Source organism: Sturnus vulgaris, chromosome 8 (assembly GCF_052056855.1).
Source record: "Sturnus vulgaris isolate bStuVul1 chromosome 8, bStuVul1.hap1, whole genome shotgun sequence".
Classification (NCBI taxonomy): Eukaryota; Metazoa; Chordata; class Aves; order Passeriformes; family Sturnidae; genus Sturnus; species Sturnus vulgaris.
This window is the reverse complement of record NC_142250.1, coordinates 37,638,906-37,663,769: the sequence shown is the minus strand read 5'-3', so window position 1 is coordinate 37,663,769 and position 24,864 is coordinate 37,638,906. Positions and strand designations below refer to the sequence as shown.

General features: G+C 52.5%; 2 protein-coding genes across 24 annotated transcripts in view; one reads left to right on the top strand and one right to left on the bottom strand.

Moving 5' to 3' along the window:
• The window catches only part of JAKMIP3 (Janus kinase and microtubule interacting protein 3), a 58,331-nt gene extending 45,496 nt beyond the window's left edge, over positions 1-12,835 (bottom strand). For all 23 annotated transcript variants that reach the window (XR_015805227.1, XR_015805233.1, XR_015805229.1 and 20 more), the window contains exon 1: positions 12,691-12,835. The gene's annotated coding sequence lies outside the window, so the exon portion shown is untranslated. The remainder of the gene's footprint in view (positions 1-12,690) is intronic.
• A 5,216-nt stretch (positions 12,836-18,051) lies between these two features.
• On the top strand, positions 18,052-24,717 carry BNIP3 (BCL2 interacting protein 3). The gene is made up of 6 exons (XM_014890677.2): positions 18,052-18,165; positions 20,298-20,487; positions 21,078-21,162; positions 22,846-22,952; positions 23,040-23,189; positions 23,792-24,717. The coding sequence occupies exons 1-6, from the start codon at positions 18,129-18,131 to the stop codon at positions 23,841-23,843; spliced, it is 621 nt and encodes a 206-aa protein (XP_014746163.1). The 5' UTR covers positions 18,052-18,128; the 3' UTR covers positions 23,844-24,717.
• The last annotated feature ends 147 nt before the right edge of the window (positions 24,718-24,864 follow it).

The following is a 24,864-nucleotide window of genomic DNA, read 5'->3' as shown; positions in this document are numbered from 1 at the left end:
AGGGGCATTGAACAGGAAGTTATTAAATGATTGATACTGTGTAGGTGAAAAGGATGTTTCAGTCACTTTTTTGTACTAATGCAAGAACAAGAAACCACCCTGTGGGTACTGGCAGGAAATGAGATGATTTTTCCAGTGGGAAGATCAATCTTCCACTTGGGATCACACACCACAAGCCCTGGGAGCAGTAGCCCATCGTTCTGCTGCTCCTGGGGTCAAACAGGGGAGGAAAAAGCAGGAGCTGAGTCCCTGGTGCTGGAGGCAGCACAGAAACAGAGCAGCCACCACAGGTCAGCCCTTCCAGCCCAGCTTATCCTATCCTATCCTATCCTATCCTATCCTATCCTATCCTATCCTATCCTATCCTATCCTATCCTATCCTATCCTATCCTAATCGTATCCTATCCTAGCCCAGCCCAACCCTTCCATCCCATCCCATCCCATCCCATCCCATCCCATCCCATCCCATCCCATCCCATCCCATCCCATCCCATCCCATCCCATCCCTGTATCCCATCCTATCCCATCCTCCCTGGCCTGCAGCAGGCAGGACTGGCACTCCCTGGTGTCTGCACTCTGCCTTTGGGGAGGGCATTGTCCTTCCCACTTATTTATTTCTGTATTGAAATCCCAGCTCCTGCTTTGGCCTTGCTTGGTGCAAAGAGCAGAAGGGGACAGACCCAGCTGGGAGAGCCCTGCTGGCCAGGAGGGGAGGGAAGGAGCCCAGGGGCTCAGGAGTGGGAGGAGAGGCCCCACTGAACTCCTCAGGATGAGAGCAAGCTGCCTCAAGTCGCACCAGGGGAAGTTTGGGTTGGAGATCAGGGAAAATTTCTGCACAGGAAGGGCTGTCCATTCCTGCCAAGGGCAGTGGTGGAGTCACCATCGCTGGAAATGTTCAAAAAATGCAGAGGTGGCGCTTAGGGACATGGTTTAGGGGTGAACACGGTGGTGGTGTGGGTCAAGAGTTGGGTTCAATGATCATCAAGGGTTTTTAGCCTTATAAATTCTGTGATTCTGTGATTCCATGGTTGTGCTCCATCCCTCCACAGTGATGGGCAGTGGTCAGGCAGCTGGGGGTGGGCTGATTACCCATGGTCAGCAACATCACAGCTCCTAAAGACACTGAGCTTTTATAACTTTTAAAAAGCTTATTAAAAAGTACAAGGGAAATATGTCTAACAATAATAACAACTCCAGATCTGCTTTAAAAAACAAACCTGCAATTGAAATGACCACAGATACACTGGAAATAGCAGCCCAAGAGCATTTTTCTGTCTACATAATACATATCTGACAGCATTTCAACAGAACTAGAATTACTTTCAGGTGTCAAACGCTACATTTTACTGGTGCTCAGGAGATGCTCCTGTGGCCCTGTCCTGCCTGCAGCCTCTCTGCCGTAAGGGAGCCCTCCTGCCATTCCTACAGCAATCCCAGCTCCCTCCTCCGTGTACAAATTCCTCTGGATGTGACACCCAGCTCTGCGGGAGCGAGCAGATAAAACAGCTCCAGGGAACAGCCAGGCCGGGAATCAGCACGGAGACACAGACGGAGCTGCCGGACTGAAGGACACCAACCCCGGGACAAGAGCAGGAGCAGCCCCGGCCTCGGCTGCAGAGGGGCTTGGAGCGGCGAGGAGAGCCGGGAACGGGAGAACCGGGAACGGGAGAGCAGGGAACGGGACAGGGGGAACGGGACAGGGGGAACGGGACTGGGGGGACGGGACAGGGGGAACGGGACTGGGGGGACGGGGAGAGCCGGGAATGGGAGAGCCGGGACGGGAGAGCGGCACCAGGAGAGCGGCCCCGGCAGAGCAGCACCGACACCGACACCGACACCGACAGATCGGCTCCGGGAAAGCGGCCCCGGTACCGACATTGGGAGAACGGCCCCGGTACCGGCAGCGGGAGGAGCTCCGCCTGCCTGGCATCGACACCGGCAAAGCTGCCCTTGGCACCGGGCAGGGCTCTCCGGCCCCTTCGGGCCCCTCCGGACCTGCCAGCCCGGGCAGGGATCGCTCCCACCGGGGACGCGCATCCCGAACCGGCGGCACCGCCTGCACCGCCTGCACCGCTCCATGTCCTGCGATGTGCCCGGGATGTGCCCGCGATGTTCCCGGGATGTGCCCGGGATGTGCCGGGGATGTGTCCGGGATGTGCCCGGGATGTGCCCGCGATGTTCCCGGGATGTGCCCGGGATGTGCCGGGGATGTGTCCGGGATGTGCCCGGGATGTGCCCGCGATGTTCCCGGGATGTGCCCGGGATGTGCCCGCGATGTTCCCGGGATGTGCCCGCGATGTTCCCGCATCCGCCTGGACACAGCCGTGTCACCTCCGCTCTGCGAGCCGCTGCACATCCCCACAGACGGAATTCAACTTGCAGAGCACTTTAATGAGATTTAAAAAAATCATCTCGGGCGAGAAAAGCACCGGGGCAGCTCCCGGGCCGCCCGCGCTCACCTCGGCTCCAGCGCGGCCGCTCCCGGCTCGTCCCGGCTGCAGCCCCGAGCGGCTGTGAGTGACTCAGCAATCGGAGCAGCTTTGGGTTTTTCAGATGGAACTTACCACAGCGTGCCGATGTTACGGGGAGGATCTGCTTCCTGCATCCACCGCTCCGCCAGCCTCTCCCGAGGTGTTCCCACTGAACCCTCCCCATCTGGTTACGTTACGACAGGAAACGCTTTCTTGGGGAAAAAAAAATCAAATGCGAAGCCTGCGTGGGAACCGGGCTGGGCGAGCAGGGAGAGACTGGCGGGCTCCGCATTGGAAAGGAAAAGAAAGGAAAGGAAAGGAAAGGGGGAATCTCAGTGCCAGCCTGGGAACTCACTGCTCCAGCCGGACATCACAGCCTGGGAGCCGCGCTGAGCGGGAACGGGAATGGGAACGGGAATGGGAACGGGGACGGGGATGGGGATGGGAATGGGACCATAAATGGGAACAGGAATGGGAATGGGGATGGGGATGGGGATGGGGATGGGGATGGGGATGGGGATGGGGATGGGGATGGGGATGGGGATGGGGATGGGGATGGAGATGGGAATGGGAACTGGAATGGGAATGGGAATGGGAACTAGAATGGGAATGGAAACGGGGACGGGAATGGGAATGGGAATGGGAATGGGAACAGGAGCCCCTGCCCAAGAATTCCCCGCCCGTGGCAGTTCTGCCCGTGGCAGTTCTGAGCAGGACAAAGGACAATGATCCTGCTCCTATGGCGAGGGAAAGCTGGAAATTACTTCCAGAATTATCCAACCAGAAGTGCTCCAAAATCCAGCCTGTGACAAATTAGCAAACACGTCCTTTAATTACAGAAAGCTTTGCCCTTCGATTTTTTAATTAGAAGCAAGAATGCAGAAGCCATTTACATAAAAGGACTGTCTTGTTTTCCTTCCTGTGCTGGCACCCAAACACATCCTGCAAATTTCCATGGATTTAACAAAGCCCTCAAGGTTACAAAGCCTCTGACCATCAGGTTTTGAGATACAGGGTGCTGCAGCAGCAGCCAAAAGCTGGTGCAGAAGAGATACAGAAGACATACTTACAGAAGAGAAACATACAGAATTCTGACATCTCTGCAGACATTAATCTGTTCAAACCACTAAAATATTAGAGACCAGCAGGCTCACGTTTTCAGGTGTGAAACAATGAACAGCATCTTCTTTATAAAGAGAAATACAAGCTGCAGTTGAGAGTTTTAGAATGGATTCAGTGAGTGAATGAGTAAGAAAGCAGAAGAATGAAATTTTCATGTCATGCAGGAGACATGAGGTGAATACTTGAATAAAAAGTAATAAGAACAGGAAAAAAAAAAAATCAATATTAGCCTGAAGCACTAGAGAATCCCAATTTCAAAGAGCCTCCAAAGCCCCGGGAGAGCACGGCTGTGCTCCTGCTGCCAGAGCTACAGCTCCCAGCCTGGGCCTGGCTCCAAAGGGAAGGGGGGCAGCAGGCAAGGTCAGAACCCACCAGACTGCCCCTAAGGACACACCACAACACCTCTGGGAGGGGGACACGGACCCAGGAAAGGCTGTCACTCTCCCTCTCATGCTCAGCCATTTCTTTCAGCAGTCTGACTCTTGTATTTGTTAAATCCTTCAAATCCCAGCTTGGTTTGGGTTCAAAGGGAATTTAAAGCTCCTCTCACTCCCTGCTGCCATGGCAGGGACACCTTCCACCACCCCAGGTTGTTCCCAATGTCCAGCCTGGCCTTGGGCACTCCCAACCCATGCCAAGGGCTGGGAACCTTCCAGCAGAGTGGGAAATAAACTGGAGGGAATGGGAATGAAAGAAATGAAATGTTTTGAGCTGAACAGAAGCTTTCAGAGCTCAGAGTTTGCCCTGTCCTTTTACACCGGGGCCAGGGCTCCCCTGGGGTTCTCCTGCAGGATCCCAGAGCGTTCCCTCAGCCCCTGCACAGTGACACATCCCCCTGCTAGCTGGGCTAGGGAAACACGACTCTCCTCACTGGCAAAGGCTTTGTAGCCAAAGAGATTTTGGGAACAAACCCATCCTCAGGAGCAGCTTCCCCAGGCAGGGCTGAGAGCTGAGCACAGCCTGGAGCTGCTGCTGTTGCCATGGAGGCCAAACCTGCTGCTCTTCCTTTTCCTTTTTAAAAAAAAAAAAAAAAGGGCAATGAGTGCTGCACAGCAGGGCCTGAGGCTCCCAGGCTGCAGCACAGGGCAGTGTCTGACACTCGGGGTCACAGGATTGTTCAGCTTGGCAAAGAGTCCAAGCCCATCGAGTCCAGCCTGTGCCATCCCCACCTTGTCCCCAGAGTCCTGGGTGTCACCTCCAGGCCCTCCTTGGACACCTCCAGGGACGGGCACTCCAAACCTCCCACAGCTGCTGAGGTGAACTTTGCTGCCTGGAGCATTTTTTTGGAGATGGATTTATTTCTCAGTCATTTCAATCAAAACATTAAGATGAAAAATTGAGATGCTGTCAAAAACGAAACAGAAATGTTTTAGAATGGCATCTGAATTTTTAGAAGCACTCATGTTTCATTAAAATCAAGAATTTTAAAGCCCTACTTTGAAACTGGAGCCCCTCTGCTCTGGGACAGGCTGGGACACCTGGGGGTGCTCACCTGGAGAGGAGAAGGATCCAGAGAGAGCTCAGAGCCCTGCCAGGACCTAAAGGGGCTCCAGGAGAGCTGGAGAGGGACTGGGGACAAGGATGGAGGGACAGGACACAGAGAATGGCTTTAAGCTGACAATGGGTAGATTTGGATGGGATTTGGGGCAGGAATTGTTCCCTGGCAGGGTGGGGATGGAATTCCCAGATTTGCTGTGGCTGCCCCTGGATCCCTGGCAGTGCCCAAGGCCAGGTTGGACATTGGGACAGTGGGAGGTGTCCCTGCCATGGCAGGGGTGGCTCTGGGGGGATTTGGGATCAATTTTGAGGAAATCTCCTTACTCAGCCAGGAAGGAGGATGGGGTTTTTCTGCTGGTGCCAAAGAGAAGGGAGCTATAAATGTTGTTCTTTCTCCTTTATCATCTCTGATGACTTAGCAGCAAATGCTAAAAATAAGTTTTATGCTTCATCTTCAAAGTCGATGTGTTTCAATTTTTTTTTTTTTTAAAAACCAAAACAAATCATGTATCCCAGCAAGAATATTACAAATATTTCAGCCTCCAAATGAAACTTTCTGGAGAGGGGCTGCAAGGCTGCCAAATGTGACATTTCACACAGAGCTTTTCTCCCGGAGTTCCCTCGCAGCCCTCTGCTCACGAGGAGACAACAACCGAGACAGTGACACATTTCTGAGGGCAGGCTGGCCCGGAGTGCTCAGCACTCACTGCACTGAGGCATCCTTGGGAACCAGGGACCTTTGGGGGCTGCAGAGGAAATGACACCAGGCTCTGATCTTGGCCCAGTCAGGTTTTCACTTCACATTTCTGATGTTCCATACAGCTTTACTGGGCAGGACACAACCCAGCCCTGGAAATGAACAACTAGAAAACAACAGCAATGAAATAAAAATTGGGTAACAAATGAATCCTACCAGTCCTGCATGGCTGATGGCCTCGATTTAGATGTAACAAATCTGATTGAGGTGATAAAGAGCATGAAAAAAAATCTCAAAAAATTTTACTCCATGTGAGTCAAGCTGGCTTGGAATTGAGAACTCCAGGGGAAATGGAAGGACCTAAGCTTGCACACAAGTTACTTTAAATGGATGAGTCTCATTAATATGAAATAAGCAGGCACGAAATCACGTTCCTGAAGCCATTTCACTAACATGAAATAAGCAGTCACAAAATCATGTTCCTAAAGCCATTTCACTAACATGAAATAAGCAGTCACAAAATCATGTTCCTGAAGCCATGAGCCCAGCACCCCTCAGTAAACCTGGGACACCCCTCTCACAGGCAGGGCTCTCTGGGGACTGACTCACCCCGTGCCATTCAGTACAACAATGCCTTCCAGCCCCATCCCAAAGGTGCAGCTGCTGTTCTGACAGCCCCTGGAGCTGTGCTCCCTTCGCTGTGGTTTGGGGATGCAGGAGCACATCCCTGTCTGTGCACACATCCCTTCCCAGCAGCTACGTCTGCTCCGAGCTCACTGACCCTCCTGCCACCCCCGTGCTGACTGGCACGGAGATGGAGGCAGAAAAGGAAACATTTGTGCCTGTGGAATACTCCTCAGTCTCAGATTCAGCTGCTGGCTGGCTTCTTTTTAAACGACAGCAATGATATTTTTAGCAGAGCATTTATTTCTCTTTACTTTCACATGTTTATGCAGAACACCGAGTTAACCAACGTGTTCCCCTCACAGAACTGTTACTGCTCTCACAGTAAAACACATCCAAACCTCAGCTCAGCTCTCAGAGGGAAAAGAACCTCACACCATAATGGCAGAGAAGAGCTTTACACTAAGGCTTTCCCCCCAAACTTGTACAAGTCCTTTATTGAGCTTGGTGTTTGTTCACGTTCCCATCGTGCCACCTCTGCCAATACCAGGCTGAGTCTGAGCCTCTCCTGCCTTCCAAGGCCAGGCTGGACAGGCTGGGGGTGACCTGGGACAGTGCAAGGTGTCCCTGCCCATGGCAGGAGGTGGAACCAGACCCAGGAGCTTTAGGGGCCCTTCCCACCCAGCCCAGTCTGGGATCCTGCTGGGCACTGGCCCCTGCTGAGGACACTCACTGCACACACTCCCATTTCATATTCTCCCTTGGAACAAACAAAATAATTATAAAAACCACCCAACCCTTCCTGCCCCCCCACCAAACTCCCCAAACACCAAAAAACAGCTTTGAGGGAAAAAGACCACGTTTGTGTTTGTCTGCTCCTGCTCTTTATGCTAATTCTTTATGCTAGTTAGTGACTCTCCCCATCCCTGTGCCCCTGCTTTTCCTGCCTCCATCCTTACCCTCCTCTTATTTCCTGCAGGACAACTCCAGGAAGGTTTTGAGCATTCCTGACTTTTCCATTCCTCTTCATATCCACGACCATCCTATTTGCTGCATTGCTTGTTTCTCCACTTTGTTTTTTCACTTGATTTATGGTTGTAAAATCTTATCAGGCCAAAACCATGTCAGAGCTAGGACACACACTGATATTTTAGTAAGAGAGGAATTACTAAAAACATTTCCAGACTAAGGAAAGTAAAAAAATTGCCTTTGTTTAGGAAGGGTTGCCTGGCAGAGCTGCCTCAGCCTGGAGCCAGGTCAGGCTGCTGGCCCTGCTGGGTGACTGACAGGTAACAAGGGGCACCTACCAAGCAACAGCTCCTGGACCTCCAGCTGTGCCTGAGTGTATCCTAAGGGAATAAATCCTAATGACATCCCCTCCCACTGCAACTCTGCAAACCAGCCAAGCCCAGAGCCTCGGCAGAGCTGGGCTGGTCCCTGTAAACTGGGATCTGCAATATGTGGAATTGGAATTTCTGCGTGTGCAAATTCAGGAACCAGCTGTGTATTCAGGAGAGGAGAGAAAACGAAACCCAAAGGGCTCCCCTTGTTCCGAAGGCTGGTTTTGATTTGTGTCTGACTGTGCTGCTCACAAACCCCAAATCCAGCCCAGCTCCTTCAGTGACAGCTGGGAATGTGCAGGGAAAAGTTGGGATCTACCAGTACAGCAAGTTTTTAATTAGTCATTAGTAGCCACAGGAGAAATCCCAAAGGCATTCTGATTGCAGAGAAAGGGCTTTTAACCACTGCAGGCATTATCTGGGATAGAACGGATACATTTTGACCATTGAGTGTTTTCCAGCTGCTCATTATACTACACATCAAAGAAATCCGTTTTCCTCCCGGACCCTTGCATTGTATGACAGACCCAGCTCGAGGATTCCCCGAGCCCGGCGCTCAGAGGGGACCAGAGCACAGCGGGGACCATGGACAGCGACACTGACAGCGAGCACAGCCCCGAGGGCAACCAAACCTGCCACTGTGGCCAGCGACTCCTGCCCTGATCCGATAAATGTTTATAACAAACATAATATTCCGTGCTTCATCTTCAAAGCCGATGTGTTGCAATTTTTAAAAACAAAACAAATCCTGTATCCCAGCAAGAATATTACAAATATTTCAGCCTCCAAACGAAACTTTCTGGAGAGGGGCTGCAGGGCTGCCAAATGTGACATTTCACACAGAGCTTTTCTCCCGGAGCTCCCTCGCAGCCCTCTGCTCCCGGGGAGACAACAACCGAGACAGTGACACATTTCTGAGGGCAGGCTGGCCCGGAGTGCTCAGCACTCACTGCACTGAGGGTAAAACCTGCATGGTGCCAGGAATGGGACCCTCCCAACCCAGACCATCCCACGATTGTGATGCCTGGAAAGGCTGAGCTGGAGCAGAGACTGGGCAGAGCAAAAGGAATAAAATAGGAATTTATTGAAAGGATTCACCTTGGGCTGTGCAAGAGCCTGGATGGGGCTGCACCCAAATCAAATCTGAGAGGGATCCCAGTCATGAGTGTTTACCCTTCGATTAGTTTTGGTTCATCCACACGTTGGGGTCAATTATCCAAGCACAGCCCCAGGCTGTGAAGTCCCAGCCCCCTGTCCATGATCCCATCCCAGGGAGTGTGGGAGAGCTGCGGGGTCAAAGCTGAGCCCACAGCCCCTCCCTGCTGAGCTGGAGCCACCAACAGGGAAACAGAGCCAGGACACGAGGAGAGGGCAGGGAAAAGACACTCCTGCAGCTTAGTGACCCTTTCACAGAGTCTCTGTGGGCCACGACCTTGTCAAGGTCGAGTGACCACAGCACCAGTGCAATGGCTCCAGGATCTCCAGGATTTTAGGAAAGCCAAGACTGCACACCCTGCTGCTGGCCTGTGTCTGGGGAAACACATTTCTCCTGCAGACATTCCCCCAAACCTTTCCAGCTGTGCCTCCCCAGGCACTGCCCCTGCCCCACAGATGAAATCCATTGAATCCTCCTCTGGGTTCTGCACCAGAAATGAGTAACAAACCCCTGTGGGGCTGCACGGGAGTGAGGAGATTTCCAAACATCTACCACCGTGTCATCCCCCATTAGAGTCATTTCTGCAGAATTCCATGCAGCTCCTGAGACCTTTGGGGGTTTATATGGGCATGGCACATTTGGCTGCACTTGCAAAGGAAAACCAGGAATTTGCTTTCCAGGTTAAATGATTGCTGGAAATGGATCAGCATTTTGCCACTGCAGCAGCCAACACTCCCTGCTCTGGGCAGAAGGAAGCTCTCCTCTCCTCTCCTCTCCTCTCCTCTCCTCTCCTCTCCTCTCCTCTCCTCTCCTCTCCTCTCCTCTCCTCTCCTCTCCTCTCCTCTCCTCTCCTCTCCTCTCCTCTCCTCTCCTCTCCTCTCCTCTCCTCTCCTCTCCTCTCCTCTCCTCTCCTCTCCTCTCCTCTCCTCTCCTCTCCTCTCCTCTCCTCTCCTCTCCTCTCCTCTCCTCTCCTCTCCTCTCCTCTCCTCTCCTCTCCTCTCCTCTCCTCTCCTCTCCTCTCCTCTCCTCTCCTCTCCTCTCCTCTCCTCTCCTCTCCTCTCCTCTCCTCTCCTCTCCTCTCCTCTCCTCTCCTCTCCTCTCCTCTCCTCTCCTCTCCTCTCCTCTCCTCTCCTCTCCTCTCCTCTCCTCTCCTCTCCTCTCCTCTCCTCTCCTCTCCTCTCCTCTCCTCTCCTCTCCTCTCCTCTCCTCTCCTCTCCTCTCCTCTCCTCTCCTCTCCTCTCCTCTCCTCTCCTCTCCTCTCCTCTCCTCTCCTCTCCTCTCCTCTCCTCTCCTCTCTCTCCTCTCCTCTCCTCTCCTCTCCTCTCCAGGTTCATGCTCCTGGACCATTGTGAGCAAATAAAGACACAAATAAAGGATCCCACAAGCGATTTCATTGGGATTTCTGTAGTACTGACTAATATTTGTCTGCTTTTACCATAAAATATATTCGTACAAATGCTGTTATGTGTCTTAAAATTCTTCAGTGCTGTTAGAATCTCCCTCCCAGAGTGGTTGGATGGGTTCAAATCCTACATCCCAGTCAAACAGGATGTGTCAAATGTTTAGGACTTGCTTTCAAAATTATTTTTCCGTTTAAGCTGAGTCCCTGTTCCTGATCATACATGAAGAGCTGCAGCACAGAAGGTGACAAGCTGAGAACACATGTTTTAAGGGAAATTGTTAGAGATCATTATTTAAAGGCCTTCACTTGTTAACATTCATCTGCTGGTGCTACTTTGAATTCAAGCCATCTGCAATAAAAAGTAATATTTTAGAGATGCGTTTTAGGGGAAAAAAAAAAAGTGAAGCAAAGTTTTACTCTTCATGTAAACTGACAGTGCACGGGGAAACTTGGTGGAACTTCACCACGTGGGAGGTGTTGACAACTGAGCATAACCAAGGGAGGGATTTACAGGCACACAGTTCCACAAATATATCCCAGACTGGTATTTGTCAAGACAACCCAAGAGCCTTCAGCACATTCTTTAAAGCCCTGTTCAAGTGGGGTGCTGTTCTCTCCATCAGGACCCTGGTGACAAATGACAAATGACAAATGTTGGTGCCATTGGCCTTTTAATCACCTCTGCAAACACCAAAATTCCTACCAGTCTGATATTTGCAGGTGAAGAACAAGGGGGTTTGAGTCACGAAGCTGCCAACACAAACCAGGCAGAAATTCCACTACAAAGCCAAGTAACCCAGCAGTCCCTGAGAAAGTTTCAGTTTCTGAGCACATATCAAACACCCAGCAAACCCTCACACAGAGAGAGGAGCCCAAGAGCAGAGAGGTGGCAGCTTAAGGATGCTGCATGTCAGCTGAGAGCCCAGGCTGACAGCTGTGAGTCTTTCTTGCCAGGAAATTATTATTTTGTGCTACACACGTTTCTCTGGCTGTATCACAACGTGTGAAATAACAGGCAGAAGTCAACCCCACTCCAATGTGTTTTCTAATTTCTGTCTCCATTTTTAGCAGTGTCAGTAGAGGCATCCCATGAGCTGAACAGAAAAGGAATCTAGATGAGACAAATCACATTTAAAATGACTGAGGGAGAAACCAGCTGGGAAAGAACAATAAAAGAAATTTCTCTTTTTTAGGTTAAATAGCACAGAATAGAATCAAAAGCCCGGACTGGTTTGGATTGTGAGGAACCTTAAAGCTCCTCCATTGCTCCCCTCCCATGGACAGGGACACCTGTCAGGTGCTCCCTGCCCCATCCGGCCTGGCCTTGGGCACTGGCAGGGATGAATTCCCGGTGGGCACAGGGCTGCCATGGGAAGCAGTTGTGAGTTCAGCAAACAGGAAATGCCCAACATCAGCTCCTGGCTGAGCACAGACACAGATTATTGGTCACAGCAATTCATCAGGGCGTGTGCTACCCCAAACAGCAACAGCTACAGCTGCAGAGGAGATGGAGCAGCCAGCACTGACCCTGGCGTTTCCACTGCATCACACAGCACAGCCACTCCATGAAATCCTGAGGAATAAACGGAGCAGGAGGGTGAGCTGGGCGCCGGTGCCAGGCAGAGCCATCCCCTTCCTGGCATCCAGAGCCAAGCTTTGCCAATCAGAGCCATGGTTACATCCACCCCGCAGGGAGAACGGGGGAAATAACCTCAAACACAGAACGCCAAACAGCACGTCTGAAAACAGAGCCTGCAAGGCCTTTAGGCAGCAGCAAATGTGCAACAAATCTGTCTTTCTATTTATTTATTTATCTATCTATTTATCTATCTATCTATCTATCTATCTATCTATCTATCAATCTATCTATCTATCTATCTATCTATCTATCTATCTATCTATCTATCCATCCATCCATCCATCCGTCTGTCTGTCAATCACACATCATGTCCATATTTATGGATACATTGCACAGGTAAGCACTGATTAATAAGCACGGGCAGGCACTAATTAACGAGCACAGGTAGGCACTAATTAAGGAGCACAGGTAGGCGCTCATTAGCGAGCACAGGTAGGCAGAAATCTCGCTCCCTCATGCCGCACACCGAGGGAGTTCCTGCCTGCACTGCACTCCAGATAAAACCTGTAGGCTGCTCCGGCAGACGCATTTAAAGCAATTTTTTACGATTCACACTGCAAAGGGATAAAAATGAATCCGTCCCTGCTGCGTAAGCTCCTGTTTTCCCTCTCTGTCCTCCGTACCGGGGGATCAGATGGGGAGTGATGCATCGATTGGTCCAGGGAAGCACTGAGAGGACAGAGAAGGAAAATAAAATAAAAAACACTAAAATCCCCCCAAGCGTAGAGTAAAATGTGCTCACCGCGTCCTCCCGAGGCGGATCGGAGCAGGGCTAAGGGCAGGAGTGCCCGGCAGGCTGCGGGATGAGCTGCGGGATGAGCTCAGCGCCGGCGGGCTCAGCCATTGCGGAGCCACTGCAGCCCGGCAGCGCGTCAGCGCGATGCTGGATCCAGAGCCCTCCCTCCTGAGCCGGGAATTGCTGCTGGATCCAGAGCCCTCCCTCCTGATCTCAGAGCGATGCTGGATCCAGAGCCCTCCCTCCTGATCTCAGAGCGATGCTGGATCCAGAGCCCTCCCTTCCGAGCCAGGCACTGCTCCTGATTCCAGATCCCTCCCTTCTCTGATCCCAGCACCGCTCCTGATTCCAGAGCCCTCCCTCCTGATTCCAGAACCGTGCTGGATCCAGAGCCGTCCCTCCTGAGCCGGGAATTGCTGCTGGATCCCGAGCCCTCCCTTCCCGATCCCAGCACCGCTCCTGATCCCAGATCCCTCCCTTCCCATCCCGCTGAGGACTCTGCTGGACTCGCGCTCCTGCCAGGATCGGCACTTCCAGCTCAGATCGGCATTTCCAGCTCGGAGAGGAAGGCAAAGCTTAAATCCCACCCAGTGCTACCCCTGCCATGGCAGGGACACCTCCCACTGTCCCAATGTCCAACCTGGCCTTGGGCACTGCCAGGGATCCAGGGGCAGCCACAGCAAATCTGGGAATTCCATCCCCACCCTGCCAGGGAACAATTCCTGCCCAAATCCCATCCAAATCTACCCATTGTCAGCTTAAATCCATTCCCTGTGTCCTGTCCCTCCATGCCTTGTCCCCAGTCCCTCTCCAGCTCTCCTGGAGCCCCTTTAGGCTCTGCCAGGGGCTCTGAGCTCTCCCTGGATCCTTCTCCTGTCCAGGGGAACATTCCCAGCTCTCCCAGGCTGGCTGCAGGGCAGGGGGGCTCCTCTGGACTCAGAGCAGCAGCTCCATGTCCTATGGAATCCCACAGCTGTGGGACTGCAGGCATTGGGGTGAAGCTGTGCCAGGAACAGCATCCCTGGGTACCAGCGTGCTCTGGAGTCATGTGGGAGTGCTGGGAGGGTGGGAAAAGGCAGCTGCTGTTCCAAGGCCCTGTAAGGTTCGATTTGAGGAATAAAACACACGGATATAAAACAGGTCTGTGACCCCCAGAGTGCTGCATCCCACTGCTCCTCATACCTGAGGAAATACCCATTGTCAATATTCACTCGCCCACTGAAAATTCCCCTTTCGGTCAGAAATGAGTCACAAATAAACATAAAATAAATGCATTTGGGTACAAGGTACTTCTAACAGCCCCACACCACAGAGTTCTCCACAAGCAAATAGGATACAGGGCATATTTGTTTGGGTTTGTGTCTTCCTGACATGAGAAACAGTGAAGGCCACTGGGAACAGTTCCCACTGTGTATCCATGAACTGCTGACAGGAATGACAGAGTGGTCTGAGTGCAGGGCTGGGAAGCAGAAACCTACCCTGGAGCACAATTTCACTTCTAGAAAGGCGGGTCTGGGGGGGTTTTTCCCCTTAAACAATAGCTAAGTATCTGGAACTTCCTTTGAAAATCTTCATTTTCCCTCCATTCAAAGCTCACAACTGTGCAGGACAAGAAGTATGTGACTGCTAACCAGATTCCTTAGAAATGTGTTCCTATTTTTGTGGATCACCAGTGTTGTGTTCCTCCTGCCTATTCCCTGCTCTGTGGTTTAATTATCCTTTGCCAAAGGGACATGCAGCAGCACTTGGAGACAACAGGACTGGTGTGGCTGAGAGCTGTGACAGCAACGGCTCTGGGATAAATAAAACTATTTTCTATTTTTAGAGCTGAATTGCAACACTTTGTGGGAGTTTGTAAACAAAACAAGTCACGTCGCAGGCAGTGTTGTAAGACCTACAGCAAGAGCCCAGCACTGGTTTACATCACTCAAAGAATTGGGGTTTGTTTTCCAGCTGGCAAGTGCTCAGGAGAAGAATTCCTCTGGCAGCTTCCATGGGCTGAGCTGTACAAAAATGGGAATGGGCTTTAAAAACTTGAAGTTAGTGAGTAAAGAAGAGCTGAACGTATTTTCATGCTCTGCTTTTGTGATTCACACTGGAAGTGGTCAGGGTTTCTTCCACTGTAAGGCTGAAAAGCAAACCAGCAGCACTCTGGGTTTGGTTCAAGCCCTGCTTTGTGTCCAAATCCAATCCTGCTTTGTGGCTCTGAGCTCACAGTGACACCGAGCTCAGGCCAGGCAGGGATCCATCACCCTGTGCAGCCACCACAGAGTGGCACAAAGTGTGTGGGGACTGCTGGGGAATGGACAGACGTGCAGTCAGGGCAGCAGCCACACCACGGACAAGGCTGCTTTATTAACTCCCAAATGGAACAAAATCACAGAATCACGGGAGGGTTTGGGCTGCAAGGGACCTTAAAGCTCATCCCTCCATCCAAGGGACACCTTGCACTGTCCCACAACAGCCTGGGAAAGAAGCAGCAGCTCGAAAAGGACACAGGAGCAGCTGGGTGGTTAATGATGAACCTTATTCCCAGAAATGCTCAGCACAGAATACACGTATGGTCCATTTCCAGAGGCAGCCAGGGAAGTTAATGACCAACCCTTGGTGGGATGGAGACAGGGAGTGCTCAGATTTCAGCGGGGTTTGAGCCTGTGTCTGCACAGGAGAGCAAAAGTCACAGAGCCACAGAATCCTTTGGGTTGGGAAAGCCCCCCAGGATCAGGGAATCCACCCTGTGCCCATCCCCACCTTGTCCAGAGCACTCAGAATCCTCCAGGAATTGCTGGGACACTTCAGGGATGGGGATCCAACCCTCCCTGGGCACTTCCACTCCCTGCCCACCCTTTCCATGGGGAAATTCCTGCTGCTGTCCCCCCTGAGCTCCCCTGGCCCAGCCTGAGGCCGTTCCCTCTGCTCCTGTCCCTGTTCCCTGTTCCCAGATCCCCCCTGGCTGTCCCCTCCTGCCAGGGAGTTTTAGGCACATTTTCCCAAATCTGAAATTCCCACTGTCTCACTGCTGGGTGGATTACTTTGGTTTTTATTAGTAAGAAACCAAAGAATTGTCAGCGAATATTATCTATTTCCAAACAAATGCAAGTTTATCACTGGTTTGGGATTACAAACACCTTCTGTGCAATGTCTGAAATACAGGCATTGTATTGTCCCTCCCAGCTGGGCTGAGCCCAACCCAGAGGCTGAAAACCAAACACAAAATTGAAGCTGTGTGAGCAGCAAGCGTGACCCCATACTCAAATCACTGCCTTAGTTAGTCTGTGGAGGAGATGGGTCACTGAATCTGGCTTAAATAGAATTAATCAATACATGATTGGTCTGTGACATGCAGGGCAACAAGATCAGAGGGAGTCCCAGCTGTGCAGAGGATAACAGTGTAACAAATCAATAACTTTTCAAAGACTTCATCCAACAACAGGAAAATTCACAATGTTTCCTGATCACAGCTCACAGCGCCTTTCCATCGATAACCCAAAAGTTTTTGCCATCAAATTTTACATGAACATAAAAAAAGCATTCACCCAGTGACTGATGAAAGAGCAGCTGTGGCTGCCCCTGGACCCCTGGCAGTGCCCAAGGCCAGCTTGGACATTGGGACAGTGGGAGGTGTCCCTGCCATGGCAGGGGTGGAATGGGTGGGATTTGGGGTCCCTTCCACCCAAACCATTCTGGGATTCTGTGATTCCGTGACCCCCCCATCCCTCCTGAGCAGGGTCCCGTTCCTCACACAGCCGGGTTAGCGCTGCCTGGAGCAGGGGGCACATTCCGAGGAATTCCGGGGTTCTCCGGGAGGGACAGGGACACATTCCCAGAGAATCCCGGAGCTCTCCAGGAGGAGAACTCGCTGTTCTGCCCGACAGGGACACATTCCCAGAGAATCCCGGAGCTCTCCGCAGGGATAACCCGCAGTTTTATCCCTACAGGGACACATTCCCGAGCAATCCCGGAGCTCTCCGCAGGGATAACCCGCAGTTTTATCCCGACAGGGACACATTCCCAGAGAATCCCGGAGCTCTCCGCAGGGATAACCCGCAGTGTTATCCCGACAGGGACACGTTCCCAGAGAATCCCGGAGCTCTCCGCAGTGATAACCCGCAGTTTTATCCCGACAGGGACACATTCCCGGAGAATCCCGGAGCTCTCCGCAGGGATAACCCGCAGTGTTATCCCCAGGTGCCCGTGCTCCGTGCCCGGAGCTCAGCAGGGAGCAGCAGAGCGCTGCGGGACAAACATCGCTGAATGTGCAGACACCAGGAACCCGCACACTCACCCGGTTACAACTTAAAACCGGCCTTTTGTTCTGCCACGGACAATTCCCTGAATTCCTTAGGAGAACAGGACTGGGTCCATTCCTCCTATTTACCATCGGCTGTTCAGAGTGTAATGCGCACATCCACAACATCCCGACCTCGTCCTTCTGGGAAGGTTATAAAGCAATCTTAATATTCCTCACTATTGCAATAACTCACAATTTACTGATATATTTCACTTGGGCTTTGTGATTCGGCTGCAGAAAGGCGCAAGTGAAAACAATTCCAGCCAAGACAAAAAGGCCTGCATGCTTTAATTGAGTTAATACTTTGGCTAAATAAATTCAGGTTTTATGTATTTGTCTTTACAAGGCATAAATCTCCTTTCAAATAACAACACAAGTGGTTCCCGCTGCCGAGAGCCCTGATGGCATCGCGTCAATTAAAGACCAAAACGAGATTTATTGTAATTTATTTATTATTAATTCAGTATTATTTATTAATCTTCTTGGGGCTGTTCTGTGCAGGGCTAAGATGATGCCTGCGGATCCCTTCCAACTCAACCTGTAATTATTACCTATTTTAAAGCCATGTATCATTCGCTGTCGGGGCTTAGCGGCCGCAAGCAGTGATTTTTGCAGCAGAAAAAAAAAAAAGAAAAAAAAAGTGTATCGTTTGAGATCCCCATGGTTTATCCTTTGAGACCCCATGGTTTATCCTTTGAGATCCCCATGGTTTATCCTTTGAGTTCCCCATGGTTTATCCTTTGAGATCCCCTCGGTTTATCCTTTGAGATCCCTTCGGTTTATCCTTTGAGTTCCCCTCCGTGCCCCGCGTGGCTCCGAAGCGCCGTGCGGGAGGCGCGCGGGCGGGCGCTGCAGAGCGGAGCGCTCGGGGGGCAGAGAGCGGGACCCCTGCGGAATGTGCCGAGGGATGTCCTGTGGGATTTCCTGCGGGATTTCCTGCGGGATTTCCTGCGGGAAGCGCCCCCGTTATCCCATTCCTCCACTTGGCCCTGCCCGCCATCATGGCAGCCCTTGGGGAGGTGAGGGAGGGCGCGCCCCGCCCCGCGGCGCTGGCCAATGGGAGCGCGGTGCGGCGCTGACGTCACGGGCGCGGCGCGGCGGCGCTGCGCGCGGGCGGTGCCGCGGTCAGTGCGTGCCCGGCCGCCCGCCCGCCATGTCGCGACAGAGCCCGGCCGAGGAGAACCTGCAGGGTAAGGCCGCGGGCACCGCCCGGGCACCGCGGGCACCGCGAGCACCGCGGGATGGGGGCGGCACTGCCCGGGCTCTGCGGGCCCCACCGGCGCGGGGCCCGTCTATGTCGCGATATTCGGTGATTGCGGTAGCAGCCGCAGCGCTGGCCCGGAGGGCGAGCCCGGGTGGATGTGGCAGTGGCAGTGGCAGTGGCAGTGGCTGTGGGCACGGGCCGGGGCAGTGGCGGGATCGGGAAAGGGAGGGATGGCAGCGCAGGCAGCAGCAGTGCGGGTGGCACGGTGCTTGTCGCGATTTAAGGGGACGTTCTGTGCGGAATTCTGCCCAGTCCCCGGCTGCATGGTGAGAAAACGAAGCTTTGCGGTGCTGGTCTGTGCTCGCACTTGTCGGGTCCCGCTGTTCCCGTCCCGCCTGGCATCGCCTCTCCCGGCTTTGCTCTGTTGGCATTCCCAGCTTCACAAAAACACAGCCTCTTTTATCTTTAAATAACGATAGCACAGCCTGTTCCCTGTGCTCCGGCACTGCCTTTCTCTGAGGAGTGCCCAAAAGGAGAAGGAAAGAAAGGGAAAATTGTAAAAATCACATCTTCTGTCCTCTTGCTGCTGCAATCCCAATCCTCTCTGCTTTATCCTGCATTCCTGGCGCTGTACTCAGTAAGATTACAGCAGATCAAGTCTTAATTTGAGCTGTAGGGATTGTGATCGTTCTTTGGTAACAACCTGAGCTCCCATAGATTTCGGGGGAAAGGGTAGGGAAGGGTTTGTGTGGCTCTGAACACATTCCCTGCCACATACCAGGACTGTCACGTGGAGGGAAAAACTCCCAAACAAACCCAAACAAAACAAACCAGCAGCGGAGGAAAGGGCTGTGGAGGAGAAGCGTCTCTTCCCAAACTGCAGTGTTGTTATCCAGCCGGTTTTGTGGTACCTTGGCTGTGCAGACGGGGGTCTCTGTGTTCAGACACTCGTGTTGTTCATGCCCACGAGGCTTTGTGCTGTTCCCGTTTGATTTTGGAGCCCCGAGTCTCCTCCCAGCCAGGATATCTGGGATACCTTTGCTTGTCTGACGTTCCTGTTTCACGCTGACCCCCAGCCCTGGCTCCTCCCCAGCTGCTTTCCTGTAGTGCTGCTCTGCCAGCTGTGCTGGGCTCCCTGCAGCTCCAGCTGTTCCTGCTGGGCCTTTATTCCCTGAGCCTTTATTCCCTGGGCCTTTATTCCCTGGGCCTTTATTCCCAGCGGGCACCACTGTCCATGTCTCTCCCTTTCCCTGCTCCTTCCTCAGACATCCTTCCCCAGAATTTGGGGAGTTGTCCCTGCCCTCCTGTCCTCACTGCTCTGTTCCCTGTGCACTGGGACACATCTGTTCCACAGTGGGATTCCTGAATTTGTGTAATTCAGGTGTTTTCTGTTCCCTGAGCTCATTTCCTGGGGATGGAGGGACAGGACACAGGGAATGGCTTTAAGCTGACAATGGGTAGATTTGGATGGGATTTGGGGCAGGAATTGTTCCCTGGCAGGGTGGGGATGGAATTCCCAGATTTGCTGTGGCTGCCCCTGGATCCCTGGCAGTGCCCAAGGCCAGGTTGGACATTGGGACAGTGGGAGGTGTCCCTGCCATGGCAGGGGTGGCACTGGGTGGGATTTTAGGTCCTTCCCACCCAACCCAAACATTCTGGGATTGTCCAGGGGAGGGAACAGCCCCAGGCCCTGCAGGGAGCTGTCCCTGCCCAGGAGGGAGATGTTATTCCCTCCCTTAGGAAAACAAAGCCCATGTGACCGTGTTAAATTTACTGCGAGGAGCAAACCCATGACAGCCCTTGCCACACACCCGCTGTTGCTTAACAGCAACACCTACAAAGGGGACTGGAAAAAGGCTGCACGAAACAGTGCCTGGGCTCTGGAGCCCAAAATAATTCCAATAAACCAATAACAGCTTTGGCAGCAAAAGCCCTTAGATTATTTTGACTGCCACCTATGTTGAGCAATGAAAATGGAATATATCCCAAAATAAAAGGTCTGTATGTGCAGAGGGAAACACAAGCAGCTGCTGGGGAGGCAGGGCTGGCCCTGGTCCCTGCAGTGGCACTCGGGGCTGTGACAAACCCTGGGGCTCAGCTCTGCTTTCTGCCCAGCAGGGTCCTGGGTGGAGCTGCACTTCAGCAGCAATGGCAGTGGCAGTGGCAGTGGCAGCTCCGTGTCTGGGGGCAGCCAGGAGCAGGTGCCAGCCTCGCTGTCCATCCACAACGGGGACATGGAGAAAATCCTGCTGGATGCCCAGCACGAGTCGGGCAGGAGCAGCTCCAGGGAGAGCTCCCACTGTGACAGGTGAGCAGGGAGCTCTGCTGGGCACGGGGAGGGCACTGCCAAGGTCACCACGGGGTCCCGAGGACGTCAGGATGTCCCAGAGGCAGAGACAGAGGTGCTGCACGAGTGTATTGACATGTTTATATGAACACACATTTAACTGGGGGTGTGTTTTATGTGTGCTGTGTGTTTCCATAGGAGCACGTGTGTGTGTGTGCTCAGATTTCCAGGAGTGTCACCCAACAGCTCAGCCCTGGGCAGCTGCTCAGGCAGTGCCATTAATGCATTTGTTGGGTTTTGATGAGGTCTCCAGCCTAAACTGTCTTTAAAAAACCCAAACTCCAGGACTCAAACTCCACAGTGGGATGTGGAGCTGCCTGGCCTGGCCTGGCCTGGCTGGTGGGATTCAAACCAACCCCCCCTGTCAGTCCCTGTTTGCTGCCTGTGGAAGTGCCAGGGCCCCAGCAGGGCCGTGGGACGGGGCTGTGGTGGCAGCTCTGCCCCATCCAGCCCTCGGGGCAGGGCCAGGGCACTGTGAGCAGAGCTGCCCAGCTCCCAGGGTGCCAGGGAAAACCTCACCCCTTGTTTGCTGTGCTGCTGTCTCTGTGCAGCCCTCCTCGCTCACAGACCCCCCAGGACAGCCACAGAGCCCTGGAGATAGAGAGCCACAGCAGTGGGGAGAAGAACAGCTTCCAGGTAAGATCTCACCTGCTCTGGGGAGCCACGGGGGAGGCAGGTGCTGGAGCACACATTCACAACTCCAGCAAAAACTCCTGGCACATCCAGGCTGGCTCTGTTTGTTCCTGACACAGCAATGGGGATGTTTGGGTTTGGTCTTTCCAATCTGTGACCGAGGTTTTTCAGAAGGATTTCCCCTCTCCCTTTGGCTGCTGACATGGGGGTACATTTCCTACACCCCCCACCAATGCTGAAATACACCTCCATCAATTTAGTGGGAATTTTAAAAAGTTATTTTGACAGCAGCAAGAATTTCTAGAGTCGCTTAAATATGGCAGCAAAAAATCCACAATTTCCAAGCCCTGCCATAGCTTTGATTCCAGGTATTTTAACAGTTAATACCAAACCTGAATACATGCTGCTTTGGAAAACTCCCTGTTCTTTCTGATTGCACTTTGTAGGTTTGTTTACCTTGCAAGGAAAATGAATAAACACATCTGCAACAAGAGTGGGGGAAAGGATGTACATTGACCATATTTAATCAATACAGGGCTTGTTGCAGGATGACAGGCTGAAATCTGAGGTCTTCAGTGTAATAGATTAGCTTTTAATATGAAAAAAATGACTTCCAAAACATTTTGAGGAAGGAAGTATTTCAAGGAAGTGAATTTTTCTGCATCATTTCTGGAGCTCCTGCCAGACTCCGAGGACTCAGCTTTAGGTTAGCTAAATGTGCCAGTGCAAGTTAATTATTACTGGAAATTATAATTTTGATACTGTCAGAAACACCCTTCAGCTGTTTAAAGATCATTATTTAGACTTTGAGAACAAATAACCCCAAGTTAGAAAGCCATCAGAACTCCAGCTGCCTGGACAGTTTTATTTCCATGCTGTGTGTGTCTGTGCATCAAGAGCTGTTGGAATTCTGGGAGCAGGATCTATTTTTATCCCAAGGCCTGGGCTGTGTGGAATGGAGCTGAGCTGAGCCAGGAGCTGTGCCCTGACTCAGCATTTGTGCTGTAACTGCACCAGAGCTGGGGCTGGGGGGGCTTCTGAGAGCTCACACCTGGCCAGGCTCACCTGCCTGCCCAGGATCCCCAGGGACTGGGATTATTCCAGCCAGGAGCTGGACAAGGATTTTCAGTGACATCTGAGCATGGGCAGGGATCCCTGTGCCCAGTGTCCATCAGAACTGGGATTGGTGTGGGATCCCTGTGCCCAGTGTCCATCAGAACTGGGATTAGTGGGGGATCCCTGTGCCCAGTGTCCATCAGGGGATATTTTGGGTCTGTGCATGAGGATTAGATGCTGTGCTCTGGGATTTCACTGCCAGGGCAGTCTTGTCTCAGGCACATGTGGGACATGGGATGTAGGATGTGGGACATGGGGTATAGGATGTGGGACATGGGATGTAGGATGTGGGACATGGGGTATAGGATGTGGGACATGGGATACAGTCTTTGCCATTCTCGCCCTATCTGAGGATGGATCTCCCTGCTCCCATCTTGATGTGGGATGTGAACACCTGACAGAAGGGGCAGGGGAAGGGCTGGGAAGGTGTCAGAGCTAGCCTGGGCAGTGGGGCTGGGCTGTGGGGCAGTGGGGCTGGGCTGTGGGGCAGTGGGGCTGGGCTGTGGGGCTGCAGGAGCTCTGGCTCTGGCTCTCCCAGCTGCACTGGCTGATGGTCACTCTTGCTTTCAGTCCGAGGAGGATTTCCTGGAGAGGAGGAGGGAGGTGGAGCGGCTGCTGAGGAAGAACGCCGATTGGATCTGGGACTGGTCCAGCCGGCCCGAGAACATCCCCCCCAAGTGAGTGCTGCCACAGCTGCTGGGAGAGCTCCTGCAGCTCCTCCTCCTGCAGCCTGAACACGCCCCCCATTCCTTCCCCAAATCCAGGGAATTCCTCTTCAAGCACCCCCGGCGCACGGCCACGCTCAGCATGAGGAACACCAGTGTCATGAAGAAAGGGGGGATTTTCTCTGCAGAATTCCTGAAGGTTTTCCTCCCATCCCTGCTGCTCTCTCACCTGCTGGCCATTGGACTGGGGTAAGGTTCAATTGGAAAAAAAAAGTGGAATTTTTTTTACCTGGTTTCTTTGAGGCCTGATGCCGATTCCCAATTCCCTCTTTGTCCAAGATGGTTATTGAGGAAGTGCTTCCTGCCTGTGGTATTGTTGGATGGCTGAAGTTTTCTGATTTTCTCCCTGGTTGAGAATTTCTCAGAACAATTAAGGGGCAGGGGGGAGTGAGGAATTCTGTGCACTGGAACAGTACACACAGCACTTGGCTCCACTGGACATGAAACTCTTAATCTCACAAATAGATGAGCAGAGGAAAAAGCTAATATTGAATAGATTTTAAAATTCCGCTGTCACAGATGTAAAAACATGTAATATTATTTAAAAGTATTTAATATATTTTTAAATTCCCTCTTGGAATGGTGGATGAGACCATTAATCAGGATGGAAATTTCCTTTGTACACCAGCTTGGGGGAAACGCCAGGCCCTGGAGCTGGGGGGTGGTCCCAGAGCAGGGGCAGTCACTGGGCTGGGCCTGAGCTCTGGGGCAGTTTATTCCTGCTGGGAATGGCAGAGGCAGTGGCCTGGCAGGGAGGGCACAGCGTGTCCTGAGCTCTGCTCTGCCCCCAGGATTTACATCGGGAGGCGCCTGACCACCACAGCTTCCAGCAGCACCTTCTAGAGGCACCTGGAAGTGGAGCTGGAGCAGAGCAGACTCAGCTGGAGCACAGGAGGTGCAGGGAGGGAGGAGCTGGTCGTGGCGCCGTCGTGTGTGTGTCCTGTCCGTGTCCTGTTTTAGTTTAGTCTAAAAATGGGAAGGGAGACGCTGGAGCTCCCGTGTCACATAGAGCCTGCTGGATCAATCCCTGCTGGATCAATCCCTGCTGGATCAATCCCTAGAGCACGTGGCAGATGCTGTAATGTCCCTTAGTGCTTTGTAGTGAAGTACCTGAGAATTAGAGCAGCTCCGTGTTTAAGCAGCCCCAGCTTTCAGCAGCCCTCGTGCTGGGCCGTGTCCATCCCCTGTGCTGGGAATGTTGTCACTGCTCCTGCGGTCCCCACAGGGAGGGAGGAGCCCAAATTTCGAGTGGCCTTACAGATTGATCCGGGAATTCCCAGGGGCTGGCACTGCCCCGGGCAGTTTGAACTCTGGTAGTTGTTGCTTAGTTCACTTCGGTGGGAGGTGTAAGGTGTTGAGACACAGTGGGAAGAGATGAGCACGTGGGTAAAATTCCATCAGTTTGTCCTAGTTCAGAGGTAGAATTTGGATTTAGTGCCTACTAAAAGCTGCTTTTGCCAGGACATTTATTGAAGCCCTAGCAGTTACTCCAAGTTCTGTGCTGTACCTACTGCAGGCTGTCGCTTCACAGGCTTTACCTGTCCCTACAAATCTGCACCTGACCCCAGCCCTGGGCACATGAACCACGGGGTGGCTTCTCCTTGGTTTTTACTGATGCAATGCCTTTCCCTTCAGTGATTTTATCTTATTTAATGAGAAAATGAATGTTTGCCAAAATACCATGTTTTATATATTTAAATAAAAAGGTTCCTGGTGACCTCAGAGTGTCCTCATTCCTTTTTCTCCTGATGGCCTCTGCCTGCTCCTTTCCCACTGGTCACTTCCTGACATGGAATTGAGAAGTTTCCATGGAAACAGCATCAAACAAAGCTCAGCAGGCCCTGGGGAGCCTGCACTCACTGCA

Bases quoted from the DNA above. Each gene is read 5' to 3' on its own strand.
- BNIP3 (XM_014890677.2), top strand. From the start codon at position 18,129: ATGTCGCGACAGAGCCCGGCCGAGGAGAACCTGCAGG. The intron at 20,488-21,077 runs GTGAGCAGGGAG...GTCTCTGTGCAG, and splicing joins GAGAGCTCCCACTGTGACAG to CCCTCCTCGCTCACAGACCC. The intron at 23,190-23,791 runs GTAAGGTTCAAT...CTCTGCCCCCAG, and splicing joins CTGCTGGCCATTGGACTGGG to GATTTACATCGGGAGGCGCC.